This window comes from Aquarana catesbeiana, linkage group LG05 (genome assembly GCF_042186555.1).
Source record: "Aquarana catesbeiana isolate 2022-GZ linkage group LG05, ASM4218655v1, whole genome shotgun sequence".
In the NCBI taxonomy this organism is placed as follows: domain Eukaryota; kingdom Metazoa; phylum Chordata; class Amphibia; order Anura; family Ranidae; genus Aquarana; species Aquarana catesbeiana.
The window spans coordinates 453,248,032-453,270,941 of NC_133328.1; the positions used below are offsets into that span (position 1 = coordinate 453,248,032).

The 22,910-nt window shown below is 43.1% G+C and overlaps 1 protein-coding gene across 1 annotated transcript in view; it reads right to left on the bottom strand.

The window, feature by feature from the left end:
* CEP192 (centrosomal protein 192) overlaps nt 1-22,910 on the bottom strand; it is a 417,077-nt gene that overhangs the window by 103,869 nt on the left and 290,298 nt on the right. Inside the window, 3 exon segments of the mRNA XM_073632810.1 lie at nt 13,138-13,281; nt 14,915-15,040; nt 17,371-17,601. Coding sequence (XP_073488911.1) covers nt 13,138-13,281; nt 14,915-15,040; nt 17,371-17,601 — 501 coding nt within the window.

Consider the following 22,910-nt stretch of genomic DNA (forward strand, 5'->3'; position numbering starts at 1 on the left):
AGCCAATGAAAACCCAAAATTCAGTATCTCAGAAAATTTTATTACACAAGACTAATAAAAAAAAAAAAATATTTTTAATATAGAAATGTTGGCTTACTGAAAAGTATGTCCATGTACAAGAAAGAATTACTGCATCAATGTGGCGTGGCATGTAGGCGATCAGCCTGTGGCACTGGTGAGGTGTTATGGAAGCCCAGGTTGCCTTGATAGTGGCCTTCAGCTCATCTGCATTGTTGGGTCTGGTGTCTTATTCCTCTTGACAATACCCCACAGATTCTTTATGGGGTTTAGGTCAGGCGAGTTTGCTGGCCAATCAAGCACAGTGATACCATAATCATTAAATCAGGTATTGGTCTTTTTAGCAGTGTGGGCAGGTGCCAAGTCCTGCTGGAAAATGAAATCAGCAACTCCATAAAGCTGGTCAGCAGAGGGAAGCATTAAGTGCTCTAGAATTTCCTGGTAGATGGCTGCACTGACTTTGGACTTGATAGAACACAGTGGACCAACACCAGCTGATGACATGGCTCCCCAAATCATCATGAACTGTGGAAAATTTTGCACTTCATTTGGAAATCAAAGTCCCAGAGTCTGGAGGAAGAGTGGAGAGGCACAGAATTCAAGTTGCATGAGGTCCAGTGTGAAGTTTCCACAGTTCGTGATGATTTGGGGAGCCCTGTCATCTGCAGGTGTTGGTCCACTGTGTTTTATTAAGTCCAAAGTCAGCGCAGCCCTCTACCAGGAAATTCTAGAGTACTTCATGCTCCCCTCTGCTGACCAGCTTTATGGAGTTGCTGATTTCATTTTCCAGCACGACTTGGCACTTACCCACACTACCAAAAGTACCAATACCTGGTTTAATGATCAAGGTATCACTGTGCTTGATTTGCAAGCAAACTCGCCTGCCCTAAACCCCATCTGTGGGGTATTGTCATCAAGAGGAAGATGCGACACACCAGACAATGCAGACAAGCTGAAGGCTGCTATCAAAGCAACCTGGGCTTCCGTAACACCTCAGCAGCGCCACAGGCTCATTGCCTCTATGCCACGCCACATTGATGCAGTAACTCATGCAAAAGGAGCCCCGACCAAGTATTGAGTGCATACTATACTGTACATGGACATACTTTTCAGTAAGCCAACTATTTTTTTTTACAGAAAACTTTATTGGTCTTATGTAATAATTGCATTTTTCCTACATCTTACCTGTAATATCCTTTTCTTGTAGTACATCACAGGACACAGAGCCGGTTATATTCATCACTATTTGGGTTATATGCCACCTATAGCGTATAACCAAGCGGCTTGAGATCTTAATATAGACCTCATGTCCCCATTTGGTTTTGGAACCGCTACCATGCAAGTGTTTTACAATAATGAGCCCATAACTTCTGCTCCAAGAGCCAATGCACGGCAAAAGATTGACAACTCTGTGAAAGACCCAGAAAGTCCCCAAAAGGTGTACTTTACCCATCAGGTTTCTGCTGTCTAAAGACGGAGCGAACCACCTCAGAGACTGCCCCAAGATCCTCTTAAAACACACCAGCCTCAGATGCCTCCCTCACTCAGGGGAAAAGCTTACAGCACCTGGTATTCCCGGACAGTCCCATCCAAGTACTTACCAAACTTGATCCTGCTTAGGCTCTGATCAACGGCGATCAGGCATGTTCAGGGTGAAAAGTGAACGCGCCACAGTGGCTCAGATGTACCTGACACCACTGGTCCATCGGGAGATGTGGACACCGCCAAATCACTGAACTAGAAAGCGGTACACCTGCCTCTTTCGGCTGCCTCTCCCCTCTGGAGCCATTTTAGCTTGTATAACAGGTAAAAATTTAGCAACTATATTAGCCAAAACCTAATATGCAGTCCGCCAAGAAAGCAGGCCTAACACATTGGTCTACTGATATGCAACCCCGTAGGTACCCGGGTATGTTATGTAGGTACCTAGGTATGCAAACATGCAAGTATATAAGTATTCTTGTCGTTCATGCACATATGTATGCAGTTCAAATGAAAATATGCCAGCATGCATTTATGCAATATGCGCTTATGAAAGTATGTGTTTATGCAAATCTGCGTTCATACAAGCACGCACTTAAGCATAGCAAATATGCAAACACGCACCTACACAAACATGCGTTCATGCAAACATGCATCTACGCAAAAAGCAAGCATGCGTTTATGCAAAGTGTTTATTCAAATATGTGTATGCAAATAAGCAAACATGGGTTAATGCAACACGCGCCACGCAAGCATGTGTTTCTGCAAGCATGTGTTTTTGCAAACATTTATACTATTGGTGAACCTGCTCAACTGCACCTGGCCCCATACTAGTTTTGCAGAATTAGTCAAGGCACAAAGGCACACAATGCAGCCTCCATGCTGCTTCAAAACAGCCTAAAAACAAGCCCCTGCAGACCAAACGCATGCTATTCTGGAGACACAAACTCCTTAACCACTTCAACCTCAGAAGATTTTACCCCCTTCCTGACCAGAGCATTTTTTACAATTCGGCACAGCGTCGCTTTAACTGACAATTTCGCTGTCGTGCAATGCTGTACCCAAACAAAATTTACATTTTTTTTTCCAAAAATAGAGCTTTCTTTTGGTGGTATTTGATCACCCCTGCAGTTTTAATTTTTTGCGCTAAAAACAAAGAAAGAGCGACAATTTTGAAAAAAAAAAAAAAAAAAACAAAAACACATTTTTAACTTTTTGCTATAATAAATATCCCCAATTTAAAAAAAAAAAAAAAAAAAAAAAAAAAAAAAAAGAAAAAACACAACATTTCCTAAACAGTTTAGGTATATATTTTCTCCTACATATTTTTTAGGGGAACCCCCCCCCCCCAAAAAAAACCCTGCAGTAAGTGTATATTGATTGTAGATGCTATAACTTTTGCGCAAACCAAACTATGGGAAAGATTTATAGCATTTTTATTATTCATTTTTTACTAGTAATGGCGGTGATCTGCGATTTTTAAACGGTGCTGCGACATACAGATCAGACACCATTTTGGGACCACTGACAATTATACAGCAATCAGTGCTATAAAAATGCACTGATTACTGTGTAAATGTCACTGACAAGGAAGGGGTTAACACTAGGGGGCGATCAAGGGGTTAACTGTGTGTTCCCTCAGTGTGTTCTAACTGTGGGGGGATGGGAGTGACTAGGAGAGGAGACATATCATTTTTCCTACTTAGTAGGAACAAATAATATGGCTCCTCTCCTGAGGGTACAGGGTGTGTTTACACGCACAAATCCCCATGCTGGCGCTCGTGCACACGATCTCGCGTGGCCGGTGGTGAACGTGCCCCCCCGGCCCCTGCATTCTGGGGGCTGAAAAAGGGTGGTATGTACCCGTACGGGGTTTCGCCCAGGAGAGCCATTCTGATGCAGCGTATCTGCGTGAGCCGGTCGGGAACTGGTTAAAAGTGCACTGATACCCATACAGGGGTGTATTGACAGGTAACAAGCCGCCCCCCCCCCCCCCCCCCCGATTAAACAGCAAGTATACAAGTATGGTCCCAGCATACAAGTGTAAGGATGGGTTCCTACTGAGCTCCCGGTCCGCGGCTCCCCAGCAGCCTTACAAGGCAGACATACCATACAATTTCCCCTCCAACTCATTACCTGGGTGAAAGGGAAGACTGTCTAATGCTGCAGCGGTCCCACTGGTGCAATGGAGCGATTTCTGATCCCTGTACAGCCCACGGCTTCTACTCCAGATACACTCAGGCTTGTGGCTACAGACAGAGGGGGTTGGCGGCCGGCATCCTCACCACCCAGCAACCTCTCTCCCTGCTTGTCCCGTTCCCTCTCCCTAGCCCAGATGAGGAAGAAATCTGCTCCCTGCAAGATACCTCAGCCATACAATCCACATTGTCCGGATACAGGTTTCCCCAGGCCCACATCCTGAGGGCAGATGCTGCTCTAACCAGTGAGCAATTCCTGCATTACGACAGCCCTGCCAGTGGTCTTCTGCTGGGCAGCTCTCGGAACAGACCATTTGGGCGTTCTTACAAAAGCTTCCTACCAGAGAGGACTTTGACTCCCTGGCCTCTCGGGTTGAGACGGCACTTAGGGGGGAATTGACGGGGCTTAAGCTAGAAGTGGTGGATATTACTGCACGAGTTACCACAATACAAATTAATGCGACTGCCATTAATCAATCAGTCACCAGCATACAGACAGCAAAAGAAGTTGCTGAACAAGTTACTCCGTTAGTGCTGCTCTTGGACGACTTGGAAAATCGCAACAGCAGGCACAACTTCAGAATAAGAGGGCTCCCAGAAGCTACCCTGCAAGCAGACCTTAAAGCCACGGAACAGCTTATTGGACTTCAGCCGTCCGTCTGGCCGCAGTTGATGACAAAAGCCTGGGCATTATACTTTTAGTTTGTGACCCCGGTTGCGCTACATTCTCTTATAGTTATGTGACCTGTCTGACTAGGCTGTTGGACAGTGGATTCCTTGTTGGGATTCTTCATGCTATCCCCTTTTAAAGAGGAGTTGCTCCTCTAAAGTCCTACTCTCCTCAGTCTTACAAACCAGTCATGCAGAGAGGATCACACACCAGGGCTGATCTGTTTTAGGTTGCCCAGTGATGTGAGGCTCTGCAGGGGGCTGCCCTTGACTGGGGGATCATCCGCTGAAGTGCCTTACCTCTTCCCCAACTAAGACTAAGCTGGTCAAGACGGCAGTTGATCTCCACATGGAGTCTGAGCTTTTTCTTGTCTTTCTTCCTTACACCTGTCCCTCGTTCTCATTTTTCTTTCCAAAATTCCTGTTTCTATAGCTTCTCGTCCCTCTATTTCCCTTCCTTCAATTTACTTCATTCCTCCCCCTACTTTCTTATACGTCGGTGAGGGTTGTCAGCTGGGACCGGCTGAGTCAGGATGACGGTGAAATTACTATCCTGGAATGTTAAGCGCCTTAATACCCCTGAAAAACAGTCCAGTTGCCTCTCAGATTTATGGAGACAATGCCCCCAAATTGTGTTTCTTCAGAAAACTCATTTTCGAGCAGACAGAATTCTGAAACTGCACAATAAGCATTTCCAAGTGGCCTATCATAGTGCGTGTCCCTCATCCAAATCAAAGGGGGCCAGTATCCTCCTGTCTAGTACACTTCCATGGCAGTTAGTGGACCTTCACACTGATCAGGAGGGCAGATATATTTTTGTGGAAGGGAAAATCCAGTCACAAACGTTCACCATGGCAAACGTTTATCTACCAAACATAGATCAACTTTCAATGCTCGAGTCGTACCTTTCCTCTCTGGACTCCTTTGCTGAGGGCATCCTCATTAGGTGGAGATTTCAATCTTGCACTCGACCCACACAAGGAGTCATCAACAGGCTCTTCGGCCCTACCCCAAAATAACAGAACTAGACTTAAGGAACTTCTCCATTCCCATCAATTAGTTGACATTCGGTGTATTCTTCATCCACAAGAAAAGGATTACACCTTTCTCTCTTCACCCCATGGATAATATTTCAAGATAGATTCTTGTAGGGCCGAAACTACTAATCGATAACTACTCGATTATGAAAATAGTTGTCAACTATTTTCATAATCGATGAATCGGCCAGCCAATTAGTTGGCCTGCATACAGAATGCATTAGTTGTTTGCAATACAGTGCAGCACACATACAGCTCAGTGCACCATCCATACAGGTCAGAAAGTGCTTGAGAACTTGTGAATGTGCGAGGAACAATTCCTCATGGGACATGTAGTCCTGGCAGGAAGTGGTTCTAAAGTCAGAAGTTTTTTTTACCTTGATATAGGGGCACTATACTTTGCAGCTTGCTATTGGGGCACTCTAAAGGCAGGAGAAGCCAGAAGTGTCTAGACCCTAGAAGACCCTAGAAGACCCTAGAAGAGGTGGTGGTAGGAGCCAGAAGCATCTAGACCTAGAAGACCCAAGAAGAGGAGAACCAGAGCTACTCTGTGCAAAACCATGTTTATTGTTAAAAAAAATATGACTTTAAAGACTGTGCAGGGAAGATCAGCATCTGAACCCAGAGAAGGTAGAGGCTGACAGACTGGAGGTGATATAAGGCATTACAGTTAAAGTAAAAGTTACTGTACATAATTAAAATCATCATATCCATGCAAAAAAAAAAAAAAAAGTCTCAGCTTTTAGTACTACTAAAATATTTCTATTTCCCTTCCACCCTTCATGTCTGACTCCTAGTTATAACGCCCATTTGCTAAAATCATTTAAAGTTCATTTTTTTCCTCATTAATGTACACACAGCACCCCATATTGACAGAAAAACACAGAATTGTTGACATTTTTGTAGATTAAAAAAGATAAAACTGAAATATCACATGGTCCTAAGTATTCAGACCCTTTGCTGTGACACTCTTAACTCAGGCGCTGTCATTTCTTCTGATCATCCTTGAGATGGTTCTACACCTTCATTTGAGTCCAGCTGTGTTTGATTATACTGATTGGACTTGATTAGGAAAGCCACATACCTGTCTATGTAAGACCTTACAGCTCACAGTGCATTTCAAAGCAAATGAGAATCGTGAGGTCAAAGGAACTGCCTGAGAGCTCAGAGACAGAATTGTGGCAAAGCACAGATCTGGCCAAGGTTACAAAAAAATTTCTGCTGCACTTAAGGTTCTTAAGAGCACAGTAGTCTCCATAATCCTTAAATGGAAGACGTTTGGGACAACCAGAACCCTTCCTAGAGCTGGCCATCCGGCCAAACTGAGCTATCGGGGGAGAAGAGCCTTGGTGAGAGAGGTAAAGAAGAACCCAAAGATCACTGTGGCTGAGCTCCAGAGATGCAGTCGGGAGATGGGAGTAGGTTGAAGAAAGTCAACCATCACTGCAGCCCTCCACCAGTCGGGGCTTTATGGCAGAGTGGCCCGACGGAAGCCTCTCTTCAGTGCGAGACACATGAAAGCCCACATGGTTTGCGAAAAAAAAAACATCTGAAGGACTCCAAGATGGTGAGAAATAAGATTCTCTGGTGTGATGAGACCAAGATAAAACTGACTGGCCTTAATTGTAAGCGGTATGTGTGGAGAAAACCAGGCACTGCTCATCACCTGTCCAATACAGTCCCAACAGTGAAGCATGGTGGTGGCAGCATCATGCTGTGGGGGTGTTTTTCAGCTGCAGGGACAGGACGACTGGTTGCAATCGAGGGAAAGATGAATGCAGCCAAGTACAGGGATATCCTGGACGAAAACCTTCTCCAGAGTGCTCAGGAGCTCAGACTGGGCCGAAGGTTTACCTTAAAACAACACAATGACCCTAAGCACACAGCTAAAATAAGGAAGGAGTGGCTTCACAACAACTCCGTGACTGTTCTTGAATGGCCCAACCAGAGCCCTGACTTAAACCCAATTGAGCATCTCTGGACAGACCTAAAAATGGCTGTCCACCGTCCTTTACCATCCAACTTGACAGAACTGGAAAGGATCTGCAAGGAGGAATTCCAGAGGATCCCCAAATCCAGGTGTAAAAAACTTGTTGCATCTTTCCCAAAAAGACTCATGGCTGTATTAGATCAAAAGGTTGCTTCTACTAAATACTGAGCAAAGGGTCTGAATACTTAGGACCATGTGATATTTCAGTTTTTCTTTGTTAATAAATCTGCAAAAATGTCAACAATTCTGTGTTTTTCTGTCAATATGGGGTGCTGTGTGTACATTAATGAGGAAAAAAATGAACTTAAATGATTTTAGCAAATGGCTGCAAAATAAATAGTGAAAAATTTAAGGGGGTCTGAATACTTTGGGATGTCTAGCTCAAATGGTAGATGCCTTTTCCAGTAAGTTCACAGCGAACAGAAACTTTAGTTTAAGGGCATGGTAGCCCACTTTTATTAAAAGGAACAAAAGTTCATACATGCACTTGGATGCCCACACAGGGGTTATTCTCCCAAAAACAATAACAAATGAAAAATGCCAAGCCACCTGGCCCTCTTCAGCAGTACTGCCACTTAGTCTTTACGCTCCAGCCCTCTTGGCCATATAACAGGGTTCCCGTACAACCACTGTACCTCTTTTCAGCTTTCTTGCTGCTCAGGCCTTCCACTTCAGGCTCTCATCTGTCTCCTTGGACTCACACAGCCTCTATCTAGAAAGCAGCCCCTCACTGCTCTGATCCTCAGACTTGGGTCTCTGGCTTCGACTAGTGCACACCTGTACTCTCTGAACTCCTCGGGAGGGTGGAGGCCAGAATCCTAATCCTGACTCTGCTATAAGCCCAGGACCCACCTGCTCAATCAACCAGCCAGACTCCTGGCTGTTCCCAAAACCCGGTCCCATGATTGGAGATTCCATCCCACCCATAATGCTATGGAATCTCCGGGCTCCAGGTCCCCAAATGGATTTTACAATCTTTGGAGGAAACTGATAAAACAGATTCCTCCACATTAAATACCCCTGGAGCCCCTCAACCTGCCTATTTGGGAACCCTGGGCGACAATTACTAGGACAGGGAACTGTACTGTGACTAAAATATTTATATATTTTATTTATCGGCGTATAACGAGCACAGGCGTGTAACACGCACACTCATTTTAAGAGGGAAGTTTCAGGAAAAAAACTTTTAAATAAAGTTTTTAAATAAGGAACTTTGAAGCAAAATAAGAGTCATTGCCATCAATGCCCATCTGCAGCCTCACCAGTGCCTTCAATGCAGCAGCCTCACCATTGCCATCAGTGCAGCCTGATTGATGCCTATCTGCAGCCTAGAGGGGACAGGGAGGGGGCGGGACAAGCACAGACAGATTACATACAGTGAGAATCTCCTATGATAGACAGATCAGTGGTCCAATGGTGGCCCAGGAGACGGGACTTCCTATTACAGAGGCCGCCAAGTAAACAGGAGATTCTCACTGTATGTAGTCCGACAGCGCTCGTCCTGCCCCCCCTCCCTGTCCCCTCCGAGGCAGCTAAAATTGAAGTATTGGCATATAACAATTGGCGTATAACACACACACACTATTTACACCCGATTTTCAGGGTGAAAAAGTCCATCTCTCTCTCATAAAGTAATCTATATTATTACTTTCACTGTTTCACAGTATAAATGAACCCCTTATAGTAGCGATTATCTGCTCTTTTTTTTATAAAGGGCTCATTTTATTTTTTTAACCCCATGACGACAGACGATACAAAAAAAAAAAAAAAAAAAAAAAGAATGCTGCTGCTACAAATTGGTTTCACACCTAAGCGTTTTGTTTTGGTGCTTTTTGCAGAAACGCACTAGAGGTCATTTAACATGGTTTCCTATAGGACACGTTCACATCCATGCTTTTTTTCAGCCGCTGCATATTTGGAAAGGGTTAATTACTTTTTAAATGCAAAACTGCTTTTCTTGGTTTAATAGACTTCAATGGAAAAGCATGTAGAGCGTTTTTGCAGCAACTCGCGTTGAACAAATTGGCCAAAAAGAAAGCGTAAAAAATGCAAAACACACAAACTGCAGCAAAATTGCGTGTGCAAAAATGCAAAACGCACTGTAGAAAGATCAAAAGCAAACTGTATAGGTGTGAACCAAGTTTTATGCTGGCCATACACCTATTGATGTTTGGATGAGAATATTCATACGAAAAATCTTTGTACATTTGCTGAATGAAAGAATGTCGTTTGAAAATTTCACTTGCTTTTAACATAGTTTTAAAATGAATGTAATTTCTGAACCAAAACCACATACACTGACTGAAAATTCCTTTCACCAAGAAATGTTCTATTATGCTCCTTTGAATTTTCCCATCACTGTAGTCGATTTGACCCCACTAACGATTAGAAACTCAAACGAACGTTCTTAATATAAATTTTTTTGTTTGAAGGAAGACATTGTTTTTGTATGGCCAGCATATAAAACATTACAGTTCTGTCTATAAATCAGCAAAGCAGTCTCATTTTTATTTACCGGTATATAAAAATTTGATCTGAGTGATATTTACCAGATTCATATACAGTATATCTCTCTTCTGTCTGTTATTCTCAGAGTGGATTAGAGATTTTTCTCCCTAACCATAGAGTTGGCTATTTATATTTACCACTGCATATAGATATTTAAGAATAAATTGCTTTTTTTTTAATACTTTACATATTAACTAAATTATACACCACATTTTTTTTTAAGGTTATTATCCAATTAATCGAAACAATAAATCGGCCAACGAAATCGATTATGAACATAATAGTTAGTTGCAGCCCTACTTCCTAGTCTCCCATGCTACGATTCCACTATTCTCTAGTGCCCACATTGGCCATATTGCACCCTCAGATCATGCCCCGATCTCGATAGAAATTGCTTTACAACACTGAATGCTTAGGTCTACCACCTGGCGTCTGAATAAAACCCTTCTCCAGGACCCCAAAATTAAAGCTGATGTACTGAGGGAACTACAACTCTTCGAGACCAACAATGACTCAGTATCTAGCCCTTTTCTCCTGTGGTTGGAACACAAGTGCTATATACGAGGGGTTCTGATTAAACACAGCTATAGAGTTAAACAAGCCAAAGCGAAAACTTTATCCAGTTAACGGATCTAACTTACATGACTTTGAAAAACGCCATAAATCTTGCCATGATCTTACAGAAGCAGATCTTAACAGACTTCGGGAGGAGATCAGAGACCACTTGTTATACCAGGCCAAAAATAGTCTTTTAAAGGCCCGCAGTGTTCTAAAAATTTGGAGACAAGTTTAGTAGGTCCCTGGCGAACCCGACGCAATTCGTTCTACATTGCGGCTTTATCCACTCCTTCAGGTACTACAATTCATCCCCAGAGATGGCTGAGACATTCCGTGATTTTTACGCATCACTTTATAAAAACTTACATTCATCTCTTGCCGCAGCTGATACCCCGGATAAGTCAGCGGCAATTGATGCCTACCTCCAGGCTGCAAGACTGCCTTTACTTACTGATGAGGAAGTTGAGCTGCTATCAAGCTCCTATCTCAGCTGAGGAATTTTTAGGTGCAAGAGCTGGATCTCCAGCAGGAAAAGCGCCCAGGCCTGACAGCTTTACAACCCCATATTACAAAGCCTTCCATGAACAATTGGCACCCCATTTCACCTATGCTTTTCTCAGATCTTAGATGGCCACGCCATGCCACCAGACCTCCCAAGTGCAAGCATTTTGGTTATCCAAAAGCCAGGCAAAGACCTCCTCCTCTGTGCCAGCTACAGACCTAACTCGCTACTGAACAGCGAACCTAAAAATGTTCACCAAAATCTTGGCTGAGAGACTGGGTTCCATTCTCCAGCTCATCATCCCCCTTGATCAGGTCAGTTTTATCCGTAACAGAGAAGCCCGAGATAACACGATTAGAACTATAAATGTTATAGTGAAAGCCAAGCATCCTAACACACCGTTCATTCTGCTTTCAACTAACGCTGAAAAAGCATTTGACAGAGTGAACTGGAACTTCCTACAGGCCACCTTACGACACATTGGGATGCCACGTTCTGTCCTATCTTGGATTTCCACCCTGTATTCGACCCCCACAGCCATGGTCAAATGAATGGCGTAGCCTCCAAATCATTTGACATTGGAAATGTAATGAGACAGGACTGTCCCCTCTCTCTGCTCCTTTTCGTTCTCTTTCATTGGAACCACTACCGCAGCACATTCGGATTACCCCCAGACATTAATGGTTTTGAAACCAGTACGGATCATCACAAAGTCACTGCCTACACGGAAGACTTATTGTTCTACCCATCAAATCCACTTGTCTCCTTACCAGTTCAATAATCCGAGCATATGGAGAATTATCAGATTTTAAAGTTACCTTACAGAAATATATATAAATTTCTAACACTAAAATGGCGGTCAATGCAATACTCTGTCACACCATATTTGCGCAACGCTCTTACAAGTGCGCTTTTTTTTGTGGAAAAAATACACTTTTTTTGAATTAAAAAAAAATAAAACAGTTAGCCCAATTTTCTATATTGTGAAAGATGTTACGCCGAGTAAATGGATACCCAACATGTCACGCTTCCAAATTGCGCCCACTCATGGAATGTCGACAAACTTTTACCCTTAAAAATCTCCATAGGCGATGTTTAAAAAAATTCTACAGGTTGCATGTTTTGAGTTACAGAGGAGGTCTAGAATTATTGCTCTTGCTCCAACAATCGTGAGGATACCTCACATGTGTGGTTTGAACACTGTTTACATATGCAAGCGCTACTCACGTGTGCATTCACTTCTGCATGCAAACTTGGCGAGATGCGTCAAAAAAAAAAAAAAAAATCTTATTTATTTTACTTTATTCTTACATATTAAAAAAAAAAAAAAAAAAAAAAAAAAGAAGAATAAAGCGTCACTTTTAATTTTATTACAAGAAAAAAAAAGCATGACAGGACCTTTTAAATATGAGATCTGGGGTCAAAGACCTCAGATCTACACTAAAATGCAATAAAAAAAATTAAAAAAAAAAAAAAAGTCGTTTGAAAGAATTAAAAAAAAAAAATGTCCCTTTGAGAGCTATGGGCGCAATTGACATTTTGACGTTGCTTCCGCCCTGCAATGGTATGGAGCCGGGTTGGGCCATCTTGCCCTCACTCAGCTCCATACCACACAGGGAAAAGGATCCGATCGCCTTCATGGCGGAGGGGGGCCCACTCCAGCCACCGATAAAAGTGATCTTGCGGCGAATCCGCCGCTGACACCACTTTTATCTGAAAGCCAACCGCCCACTGAAGAAGATCTTTTCTCATAATACAAAAACGGGTGTAGATTCTTCAGCCAACATTCTCATACCCAAGGCAGTTTATACATATTTGAGTCTTTTCAACTGCAAACACACTTGGTTTAATGTAACAGGCTCATATTGCTGTGGCTTGAACGCCTGGCATTATCGTGACAAACATACTAGGTGCAATACCATCCAGTCTGAATAGATCATATTTGTAAGTTTTAACCCTTGCTTTGATTATAGCCTCTATCCATAGAGGTGGCGTCTACTTACTTTTAGGATTCTTGTTTTGGTATGGACTGGTTTTTCATCTAGGGAGTTTATAATTTTTTATATATATATATATATATATATATATATATATATATATATATATATATATATACATACACACACACACATACACTCAAAGTGGAGAATTTCTGTTTCAGACCTAGTGACTTACCTGCCGATCAAATGATGCTGGCATAACATGACTTATGACAGAGGGCAAAGACATCTTAGAAACAGGATCTGTATGTACAGCAAATTCTTTTACTAGGTTAATTGGATCTTTAGAGAAAGTGAAGCAGCGCCATGCTGTAGCATTCTGGAAACAAAAAAGTTATAAATAGCATCAATATAATTTCCAGAAGTTAATACATTTTAGTATAAGTGAATTAAAAGTATCTGAAGTAAAAAGCCATCTGAGAAATTAAGATCACACTGGCACCTCTCCACCACCATGGTTATGCGCACACATTTCCAGCGATCCAGTGCCGCATTTTCTGTTTGACAGAAAACCCAATAATTCTGGATATGGGGCATCATATTACCTTAAATTGACTGTGCAAGGCTTTAGCAGCCAAATCACAACGGTTAAAAAAATGGAGGGGGGGTGGTGTTCGTGCTACTCTTAGCCTCTGACAAAAAGTAGATTCTAGAGTATGACTGGGGCAGGGCCTTTACAAACACTGACAGAGTGCCCCCAATATTGTTATATTCTATATAAACATGGTGCAAGAAAAGAATCCTAAATTCCTGAGAAGTCACAATACATGGCAAGAAAATATTTTCACAAAAAGGCTCCCGCTTATCGAGAGCATTCCTTGAGCTTCAGGCAAGTTATTTTGCCTAAGATAAGAGGTTTGTTGCAGGACTGAGGAAGCACAAGCTCAAGCCTGCTGTTGCCAAGTGATCTGATGATACAATGCAAATTTGCAGCAGAATCACAAGGTGAGAAGCACCAGTCAACACATGCAGGAACTTCACAGGCACCTTGATTCATGATTTACACCACTGTATCATCTCAGTCAGCATCTCAGTCCAGGAAGTGGAGGCTGACCCTGGATGATGCTGAAGATGGTAGCTTACTTCTGAAGAGAAAAGCAAATAAAAGCATTTTGAGGGGGAGTGCTATGATCTCTGCAAGAGGTAATGACTATCTCTTAAAATATAAATTCGACTTAAGTGTTACAATAAATGTACTTTATATTAAAAAAAAATAATAATAAAAAGATCTGGTGCCAGGTCTGCTTTAAATTACATTCTTGGCATGTCCCTATAATGATGGCCACTCTTGTTACACACTGACTTTATATTGATTCAGCCCAACACCATACCACTAGGTAAGATTTTTAAGATTTAATATGCACAAACATTTCTTTTAATGCATTTTAAGCTACACATTTCCCATGCATTCAGCACCAACCTTTTTTTCAACTATAGCAAATAGAACTAGCCATCCTAATAGATGTTCCACCATTCTACAGCAACAAAAAAAACGATGCATAAGGGGTGAGTAAAAGCAGATGTACTTGCCAATATGTGTTTGAACTATGGCAGAAACTATTCAAATATGTCTCTTACCAGTCAAACTGACATTGTACTAAATCTCTCAAACATCATTGTCTACAGAAGGCCACGGACAAGGTATCTCTGCCCAAAAGAGCTTGGCTGAATCAAAAGAGAATCATCTATTATGCATGTATATGTTTTTTTATTTCCCCATTTATGGAAAGCTGCATCCTCTTCTACCATCTCTACTGGTTTAAGACCTTTTATTACTGGCCAAACAAGTTTAGAAGGGGTTAAGACAAGTAGTCACATAATGCTCTTCATATCATGACATCAAAAGGGTACAGATGAAAAATGTAACCCATAGTTAATCCACAATTTCGACAACATTTTTTAAGAAGGGACAAACAAGCCATAATACAAATTAACAGATGCTTAACACTTACAGCACTAATCATAAGTCTGATAGGCACTGTAGCATGAGTTTTATTAATCAATTTCAGAGGAAGAGATTTCCAACTGCCAGATGACAGATCACCAAAGTCTAAGCCTTCACTTGTTCCTGTGTCTACCTGTAGAACAAGAGCATAAACACTTAATATAAAAATAAAAAAAACATTAACAGTAAACAAAAAAAAAATAAAAAAAACATTAAATGTAGAGCATTGCTGCCCTGTGCCAAAAAACATAAAAACTCTATATATAGTCAGATCGACACCAGGATAAATACTTCTATTACAGCAGAACTTCCATTGTAAATACCCAGGTTGGTTGAGGGTGAAGTTAAAGTGGCAGTAAAGGCAGAAGGTTTCTTATCTTAATGCATTCTATGCATTAAGATAAAAAGCCTTCTGTGTACAGCAGCCCCCCTCAGACCCCTAATACTTACCTAAGCCCCATAGCACCGAAGAGGGACCCTAGAAGAGGAGGACCTGGGCTGCTCTGTGCAAAACCACTGCACAGAGCAGGTAAGTATAACGTGTTTGTTGGATTTTTAAGTTAAAAATAAGCCTTTAGTATCACTTTAACTGGTTCCCGACCAGTCGCCGCAGTTATACTTCGGAACAACCTCCGCCCCCCAGTTAGAAACACTCCCTAGGTAACACATTTAACCCCTTGATTGCCCCCTAGTGTTAACTCCTTCCTGCCAATGACATTTAAACAGTAATCAGTGTTTTTTTTTTTTTTTTTTAGCATTGATCACTGTATAAATGTCAATTGTCCCAAAAAAGTGTCAAAAGTGTCCGATCTGTCCGCCCCAATGTCGCAGCTTTGATAAAAATCGCAGATTGCCGCAATTACTAGCATAAAAAAAAATATATAATAAAAATGCCATAAATATATCCCCTATTTTGTAGACACTAACTTTTGCGCAAACCAATAAATATACACTTAGGCCCCTTTCACACTGGGGCGGTTTGCAGGCGTTATTGCGCTAAAAATACCGCCTGCAAACCGCCCCAAAACAGCCTCCACTGTTTGTTCAGTGTGAAAGCCCGAGGGATTTCACACTGAATCGGTGCGCTGGCAGGAGAAGAAAAAAATCTCCTGTCAGCCGCATCTTTGGAGCGGTGAAGGAGAGGTGTATTCACCGCTCCTAAACCGCTCCTGCCCATTGAAATCAATGGGACAGCGCGGCTATACCGCGGCTATAGCCGCGCTATACGAGTGGTTTTAACCCTTTTTCGGCCACCAGCGGGGGGTTAAAACCGCACCGCTAACGGCCGAATACCACGGTAAAACAGCGCTAAAAATATCGCTGTTTTACCGCCGACGCCCCCTACCGCCCCAGTGTGAAAGGGGCCTTATTGCAGGGTTTTTTTTACCACAAATATGTAGAAGAATACATATCGGCCTAAACTGAGGAAGATTGTTTTTTTACATTTTTTGGGGGATATTTATTATAGTAAAATGTAAAAAATATTGTGTTCTTTTCAAAATGGTTGCTTTTTGTTTATAGCGCAAAAAACAATCAAATACCACCGAAACAAAAGTTCTATTTGTGGGGAAAAAAGGATTTCAATTCTGTTTGGGTACAGCGTCGCACGATCGCACAATTGTCAGTAAAAGCGGCTCAGTGCTGTATCGTAAAAAATGGCTTGGTCATTAAGTAGCAAATCTTCCAGGGCTTAAGTGGGTAAAGGTCAACTCCACTTTCATGGGGAACAAAAATAGCAAATAAAAAAAATGGCGTACACAAGTGTGACTTGTCATATTGTAATTGAATCATATTAAAAAAGAACCTTTCCTATTAATCTGCAGCCACTGTAGTTTTCTGTAAACTGCAATGCAATATGGCTATCTGAAGGTGTTCTGTATACACGATGTGTACAGAATGCCCCTCAGAAACATAATCAGACTTCAGACATGCCCTGCAACAAAAATTTCATTTTTGGCGAGATACTGCTAATAGAAAATTATATCTAAAGGGATGCAGACCCAGCCACATTCCTCAGAGCCCTGCAGGTGCAGCATCTGATAATTGTGAAACCACTCCCATTAGATTCACTCACCACATGGACAAACACGCAGGGATTTCTTCAGAACAAAAGGAAGACTCAAAGTTTGTTAAAATCCTTGTAATGTACATAGATCACCCAGAGGGGAATGTTTTTTTTTTCCTCAATAAAAGTGGAGTTACTTGTTAAAACATAACCTGTATACCCATAAACTGAAAAGATACAAACTCATCAATGCATTTACAGTCTTGCACTCCCAACTAGTTTAATGCACACATGGTTTATCTGCCAGTTTTACAATTCCATGTAGTATAATCCTAAAACTATTGCATTGTACTTTGTCAAATGAAGGTTTGGGATATACAGCTCTAAAAGTAAAGTAGATAAATAATTCAGAAGCTAGGTTTTATTTTCACCCTGATAATTTAGACATTTGAAGTTACCTCAATTAACGGATATTCTGAAACCGCAACAAGAAGAACTTTAGAAGCCATAGTCTCAGCCCTTACAATCGTCTCAGTGTCAGCAGAAACAGGCCAAGAAGATACACTCAGAACACACTGGAAAAGCCCAGGTCTCTGGGGCAGGAGGAGAATTCTTATGTCTTCACCTGCTCGAGGCCCAATTATTGTCTTGTTCTTAAAAACCAGACACTGGTGAGCCCCAATGTCAATCTGCAGAAAAGAAAAAAATACCAATTTTCAAGATAAACAGCAGTAGTGGCACTTTTTTTGGAAATTATTCAGATGAGATTACAAAATTGACACTTCTTTCAAAGCAGGAGCTAAACCTTACACAACCACTTTTCTCAAATACTGTAAAGATAGTTAGAGCATACATGTCAAAAAGTAAACCATCCCAAGGAGGGTCAATTTAAAGCACATAACCCTGCATTCCACATACTTAAGAGCAATACCCACAATGAATAACGAACACCATGTGGCACGTATAGCAGCTGATGTATTGCCTAATCGGGAACCTCTTACCAATAGCCAGATTATTCTTTTGTACGTAAATATGTAAAACCTTGTGAGCTGCTATGTTAATCTAATTAAAGCTGCCAGCACTAAAACACACTTCCTAAACATGTGAATAATCAAACTACAATCAAAATAAGTGCAACGCTAAATACAAAAGTATCCCGAGGGATATCTAGTGCATTCAATAAACGATATATAAATAGAAATAAAGTGCAATATGCTAAATTTGTTCTTATATAAATCAAACAATACAATAAAATGTTAAAGTGCAATGTGCAAACGTTGTCCATATAGTGTCCTATGGTATAGTGATTGTGCCAATCATATGTGCAAATGCTGTGAATAGATGGGCAAAGTAGATAATGGCATGTAAAACCAAGGCAAAAATCTAAAAAGAGGCAAGCATGTAGCCAGTGAAAGTTCAAATTAGATTACAAAAAAGGCCCAAATACAATATTTCTTCAAAAGAGCTGATGTGCAATCAATATTCCAAAGTGCTGTGGTGCTCAAATTTCACACAAGTGATTCGTGCCCCACACACCCCCTAAGTGGTTAGACTCACCAGATCGAATGGACCCCTTAGCATTACTGCATATGGGTCAATTAGGCTTACACTGGCGAGCAGGGTGATGAACTGACACTTCAAAAACGAATCTTTCAGGATTGAGGGGGGCGTGGTCTGACTATGGAGGAGTGAGGACGTGCGGTGCTTGAGTTCCGTCTGGTCCGCAGCTGAAAGACGGCAGCTAAAGGGGTGATTCTTCCCCGTTTTTTGCCACAGGGTATGTTACAACGTAGGCGGGCATCCTCGCAGGCTAAAAGAACCTACCAGACCTGCCAGAGATCACTGGAATCCCTCTTCTCAGATGCTCCTTGCAGAAGGGGAAATCCAACGATAGCGCTGGAATGAACGGCCCTGCAGCAGCACCACGAGGCCCAGCCTGCCCTCCCACCCCCTCTTTTAGGTTGGTAAGCGATGCTATGCCCCGTTTCCCCACGTTCCACCACAGCACAAGACCAGGGCTCTGAGATCACCGACATGGCAGGGGATAGGATAATTAGACAGCACCTATGGTCTCGTCTTACAAAGGAGGATTTAGAACGCTTCAATAGCCGTATTGAAAGCACTTTTAAGCAAAATATTGAGCAACTGAAAACTGACACTACTGAGCTGGGCCACAGGCTTGAGACTCTGGAGCAGAAATTTGATGATGCTGTGCCTGCTATCTCCATGCTCAGAAATCAGTCCCTATGCTCGATGTCAGAAAATAGAAGCCCTCCTTCTTGCAGCTAGAAGACTGAGAGTCACAGCAGCCGGGAGAACATTCGCGGCCTGCCGGAAGCCATCGCACCTAAGGATATAAATTCCCACGCTACAGGGGGTGTTCTGTAAAATTTTGAATCTCCCAGCCTCGGCCCCAATTGAAATAGACAGGGCCCACAGGGCGTTCAGGCCCCCAGACGACCCTGACAACCCCAGGAATATCATTTGCAAGCTTCATAAGAATACACTTAAAGAGCGCATCATGCAAACAATGCACAACAGACTGATCTTTGACGGGGGCGCACCTGTCTTTCTACCAAGACCTCTCCAGGCGCACCCTTATGCAGCGCAGGGCCCTCTGCCTTCTGCTGGCCATGATTCAATCCACTGGCCTTACATATCGATGGGGTTTTCTATTCATCCTGCAGGCATCCAAAAATCGCCAGTGGACTGTAATACGCACTAAAGATGATCTCCCCCTGCTTCCTGCAAACCCCAGGGCTTGAACCAGTTGACTTCCGAGACTGGTGCAGCATTCCAGACCTTTCGATTCCCCAGATGCCTCAGCCACAGCTTCCTGAAAGTGGCAAGCAACGATCCCGTGGTTGCAAATGATGGACCGGGGGCCCTTCTCCTGATCCTTCCAAATCTGGAGATTGACAACATCAGGAAACTACCTACCTGCTATCTTTTGGAGGGACTTTGACCTTGTTCCACAAATTTATAACCTGAGCTGGTTGCATGGCCTACTGGCTACATTATTGAAACCACAGACCTGCACCATGGAAGATGGAATTTACAGTCCAACTGAACTACTCTGTACTCACTAAATCTCACCCCTGCCTTTTGGAGCTGAATGCATGTTGCACTCCCATGCCTGTTGTTCTGGACCCCACGTTCCCTTTATGGTTGCCCACGTACCCCATATAGGCCTCACCTATTTCGGTGAGTGTCCCTAGTGGGACACCAGGCCAGTGTGCGGGCGTTTTCTGTTTTTTTAATTCTACCCCGGGCCTGCCCCGTAGTTGTGTATTGTGCAAGACCTGCTAGTACAGGTCTGGTCTGTGTTCTTTTTTCTTACTTCTGTGTCTTACTGTCCCCCACCCCTCCCTCTTTACTAATTTTCTTCCTCCCCCTTCTTTTTTCCTTTTCATCTTTTCGTTTGTTGATTTTGAGGTCGCTTTTGCCCACACCGGATCCGCTGGAAAGGATAGACGGCTCGTTCGTCACTGGCTTCTGGTATGTCATCATTTAAGGTACCGTCTTATAAAGTGCGAGGTCTCTGCTCTCCACACAAGCACAACCAATTATGGCTGGAGCTGAAATGCCTAAGTGCACAGATAGTACTTCAGGCCACAATCCCTCCCCAAGATGCCCACACACACCCCTACAACCAACGGTCCTTTAGTAACTCCTTGGTCACCAAATCCCGCCTGCTCCAAATCCGAGAGCCATCTAGACCCTCAAGGCCGCTATGTCTTTGTGAAGGGGGTCATAGCCAGCCAAACATTTACATTTGCGACCCTCTATGCACCCAATGCTCAACAACCCTCTTTTATAGATAGTCTTAGAAAAGTTGGTGTACTTCCGTGAAGGCCTCCTGATTCTTGGGGGGGGGGGGGGATTTCAATGTCAGCCCTGACCCCCTTTTAGATACATCCCACGGACGCTCATCACACTCCCATGCCTTTAAGCATTTCCACAAATCGACAGAACAACTTTCTTAAAGACACCTGGAGAGTATTACACGCCTCCGAAAGACTACAGCTACTACTCCGGGGTGCATGTTTATACACGCATAGATCTTCTGTGTGGATCATGACACCCTGGAGATGTTACAGTCGGCTGAGATAGGGAGCATCACTATCTCTGACCATGCTCCTGTTGTCGAATGATACGGGTCCCCGATGGATCGCCTAGGGCATGGTCTTGGAGACTGGATGAGAACTTACTAGATGATGCCTCAGTGGTATCTAAGGTTACCGAGGACATCTCGCACTACTTCTCGGAAAATATGTCCGAGGATTTATCGGAGGGAGTTATACGGGAGGGCCAAGTGGTACTTAGGGGGGAGCTGATCTCGTTGGGCACTAAACTCAAAAAAGGACGCCAAGGCCCTTTGGCGTCTGACTGAGCTCCGAGAGTTGTTCACACCTTTTGGAGCGTTGCGCCCGCAGGCAACTACGCTATTTGTCCCACAAATACTATGAGCATGGCAACAATTGTGGTAAAATGCTCGCCGGGGCACGTCGGAAGAGACGAATACAGCTCTCCCTCTATAAATATCTCAACTTCAGTCACCTGGAGGTGAAGCAACCCTGCATTCCTCTAGGATTGCCTCATTATTTCTGATTATACAGAATCATACAATTTAGATAAAAAAAAGTCTCTCCGACAGAGAAAACCTCTAAGTTGCACGCTATTAGTGAATACCTCACGTCGGTGGGTCTCCCTTCTCTGACGTCAGAACAATTAGATCTCAAATCTCCCATTTCTTCTCAGGAGGTTGCTGAGACAGTGAAATCTTTGCCCAACAGGAAAAGCCCTGGCCCGGATGGATATACCAAAAGCATACTATGCCAAGTTTATCCCCCTATGGCAAAACCATATGTGTAGGTACTTCAACTCGTTCGCTAATGGTTGCCCAATCCCACCCGAAGCCTTGTTGGCTCACATAACAGTGCTTCCAAAAGGAGGGTAAGGATCCTGCCCTCCCCCAAAGCTACCGCTCAATATTGATGCTCAATGTTATCAAAACTTTTGCAAAAATTTTGGCGAACCGTTTGAAGCACCTTTTACCGTCCATTATTACATTAGGAGGGTTAACAGTGGGAACCACTGAACACAAACTGTCAGCTTATGCTGATTATGTTCTCTTCCACCTTACAAATCCTCTTGTCTCGCTGCCAAACCTTACGCGGGAACTCCAACTTTTTGGCCAAATATCAAACTTCAAAATCAATTACACTAAATCTGAGGTATTGCCTTTTACTTTGCCTGAAATGCTAGCTACTAATCTGCGGGAAGTTTTCCCGTGTACTTGGGCTAAATCCTCCATCAAATATCTTGGGGTCCAACTCACTGACCGTTTTGAAACGTTGTACTCTGCCAACTTTCCTACACTTTTGGGTACGGTGTGTAGAGACTTGCAAAGCTGGACTAAGACAACCTTCACATGGCTAGGTCGGGTTAATATACTTAAAATGAATATCCTCCCGGGGTACTTTTCCTGATGCAGAGGTTACCCATACCTCTTCCCAAAAGCTTCTTTGCCCAATTTCAGAGTTTAATGATCGGGTTTAAACGGCACAATAAAAAAACAGAAGTTGGATGTGTCCCTACTTCAGAGATCTAAAGGGATGGGGGGGGAGGGGTCTAGGCCTCCCCGACATACGCTGCTACTATAGGGCCATAGTTCTCCAACGTATCCTGAACTGGCGCTTTCACATCCGTTCTAAAATGTGGGTCTCTCTGGAGAAGAGCCTGGCGGGCCGTAACTTATATGCCCCCTGGCTGTACTGGGAACACAGAGGGTTCGGAGTTGGTCTCCCCACAGACTACCCATGTCCAACGAGTCTGGGACCACATTGATGGGAGGTTTTGTGTGGTTCCCCTCCTGGGAAACAAATGGCCTTATTTGGGTCTTGGGTCCTGGGTCGCTGACGGCAACCCCAGTGGTGGCAAGTTCTTTTAACAGGGCAGGCTGCTCCCTCTAGAGGGATAGATTTGGACGTTTCCC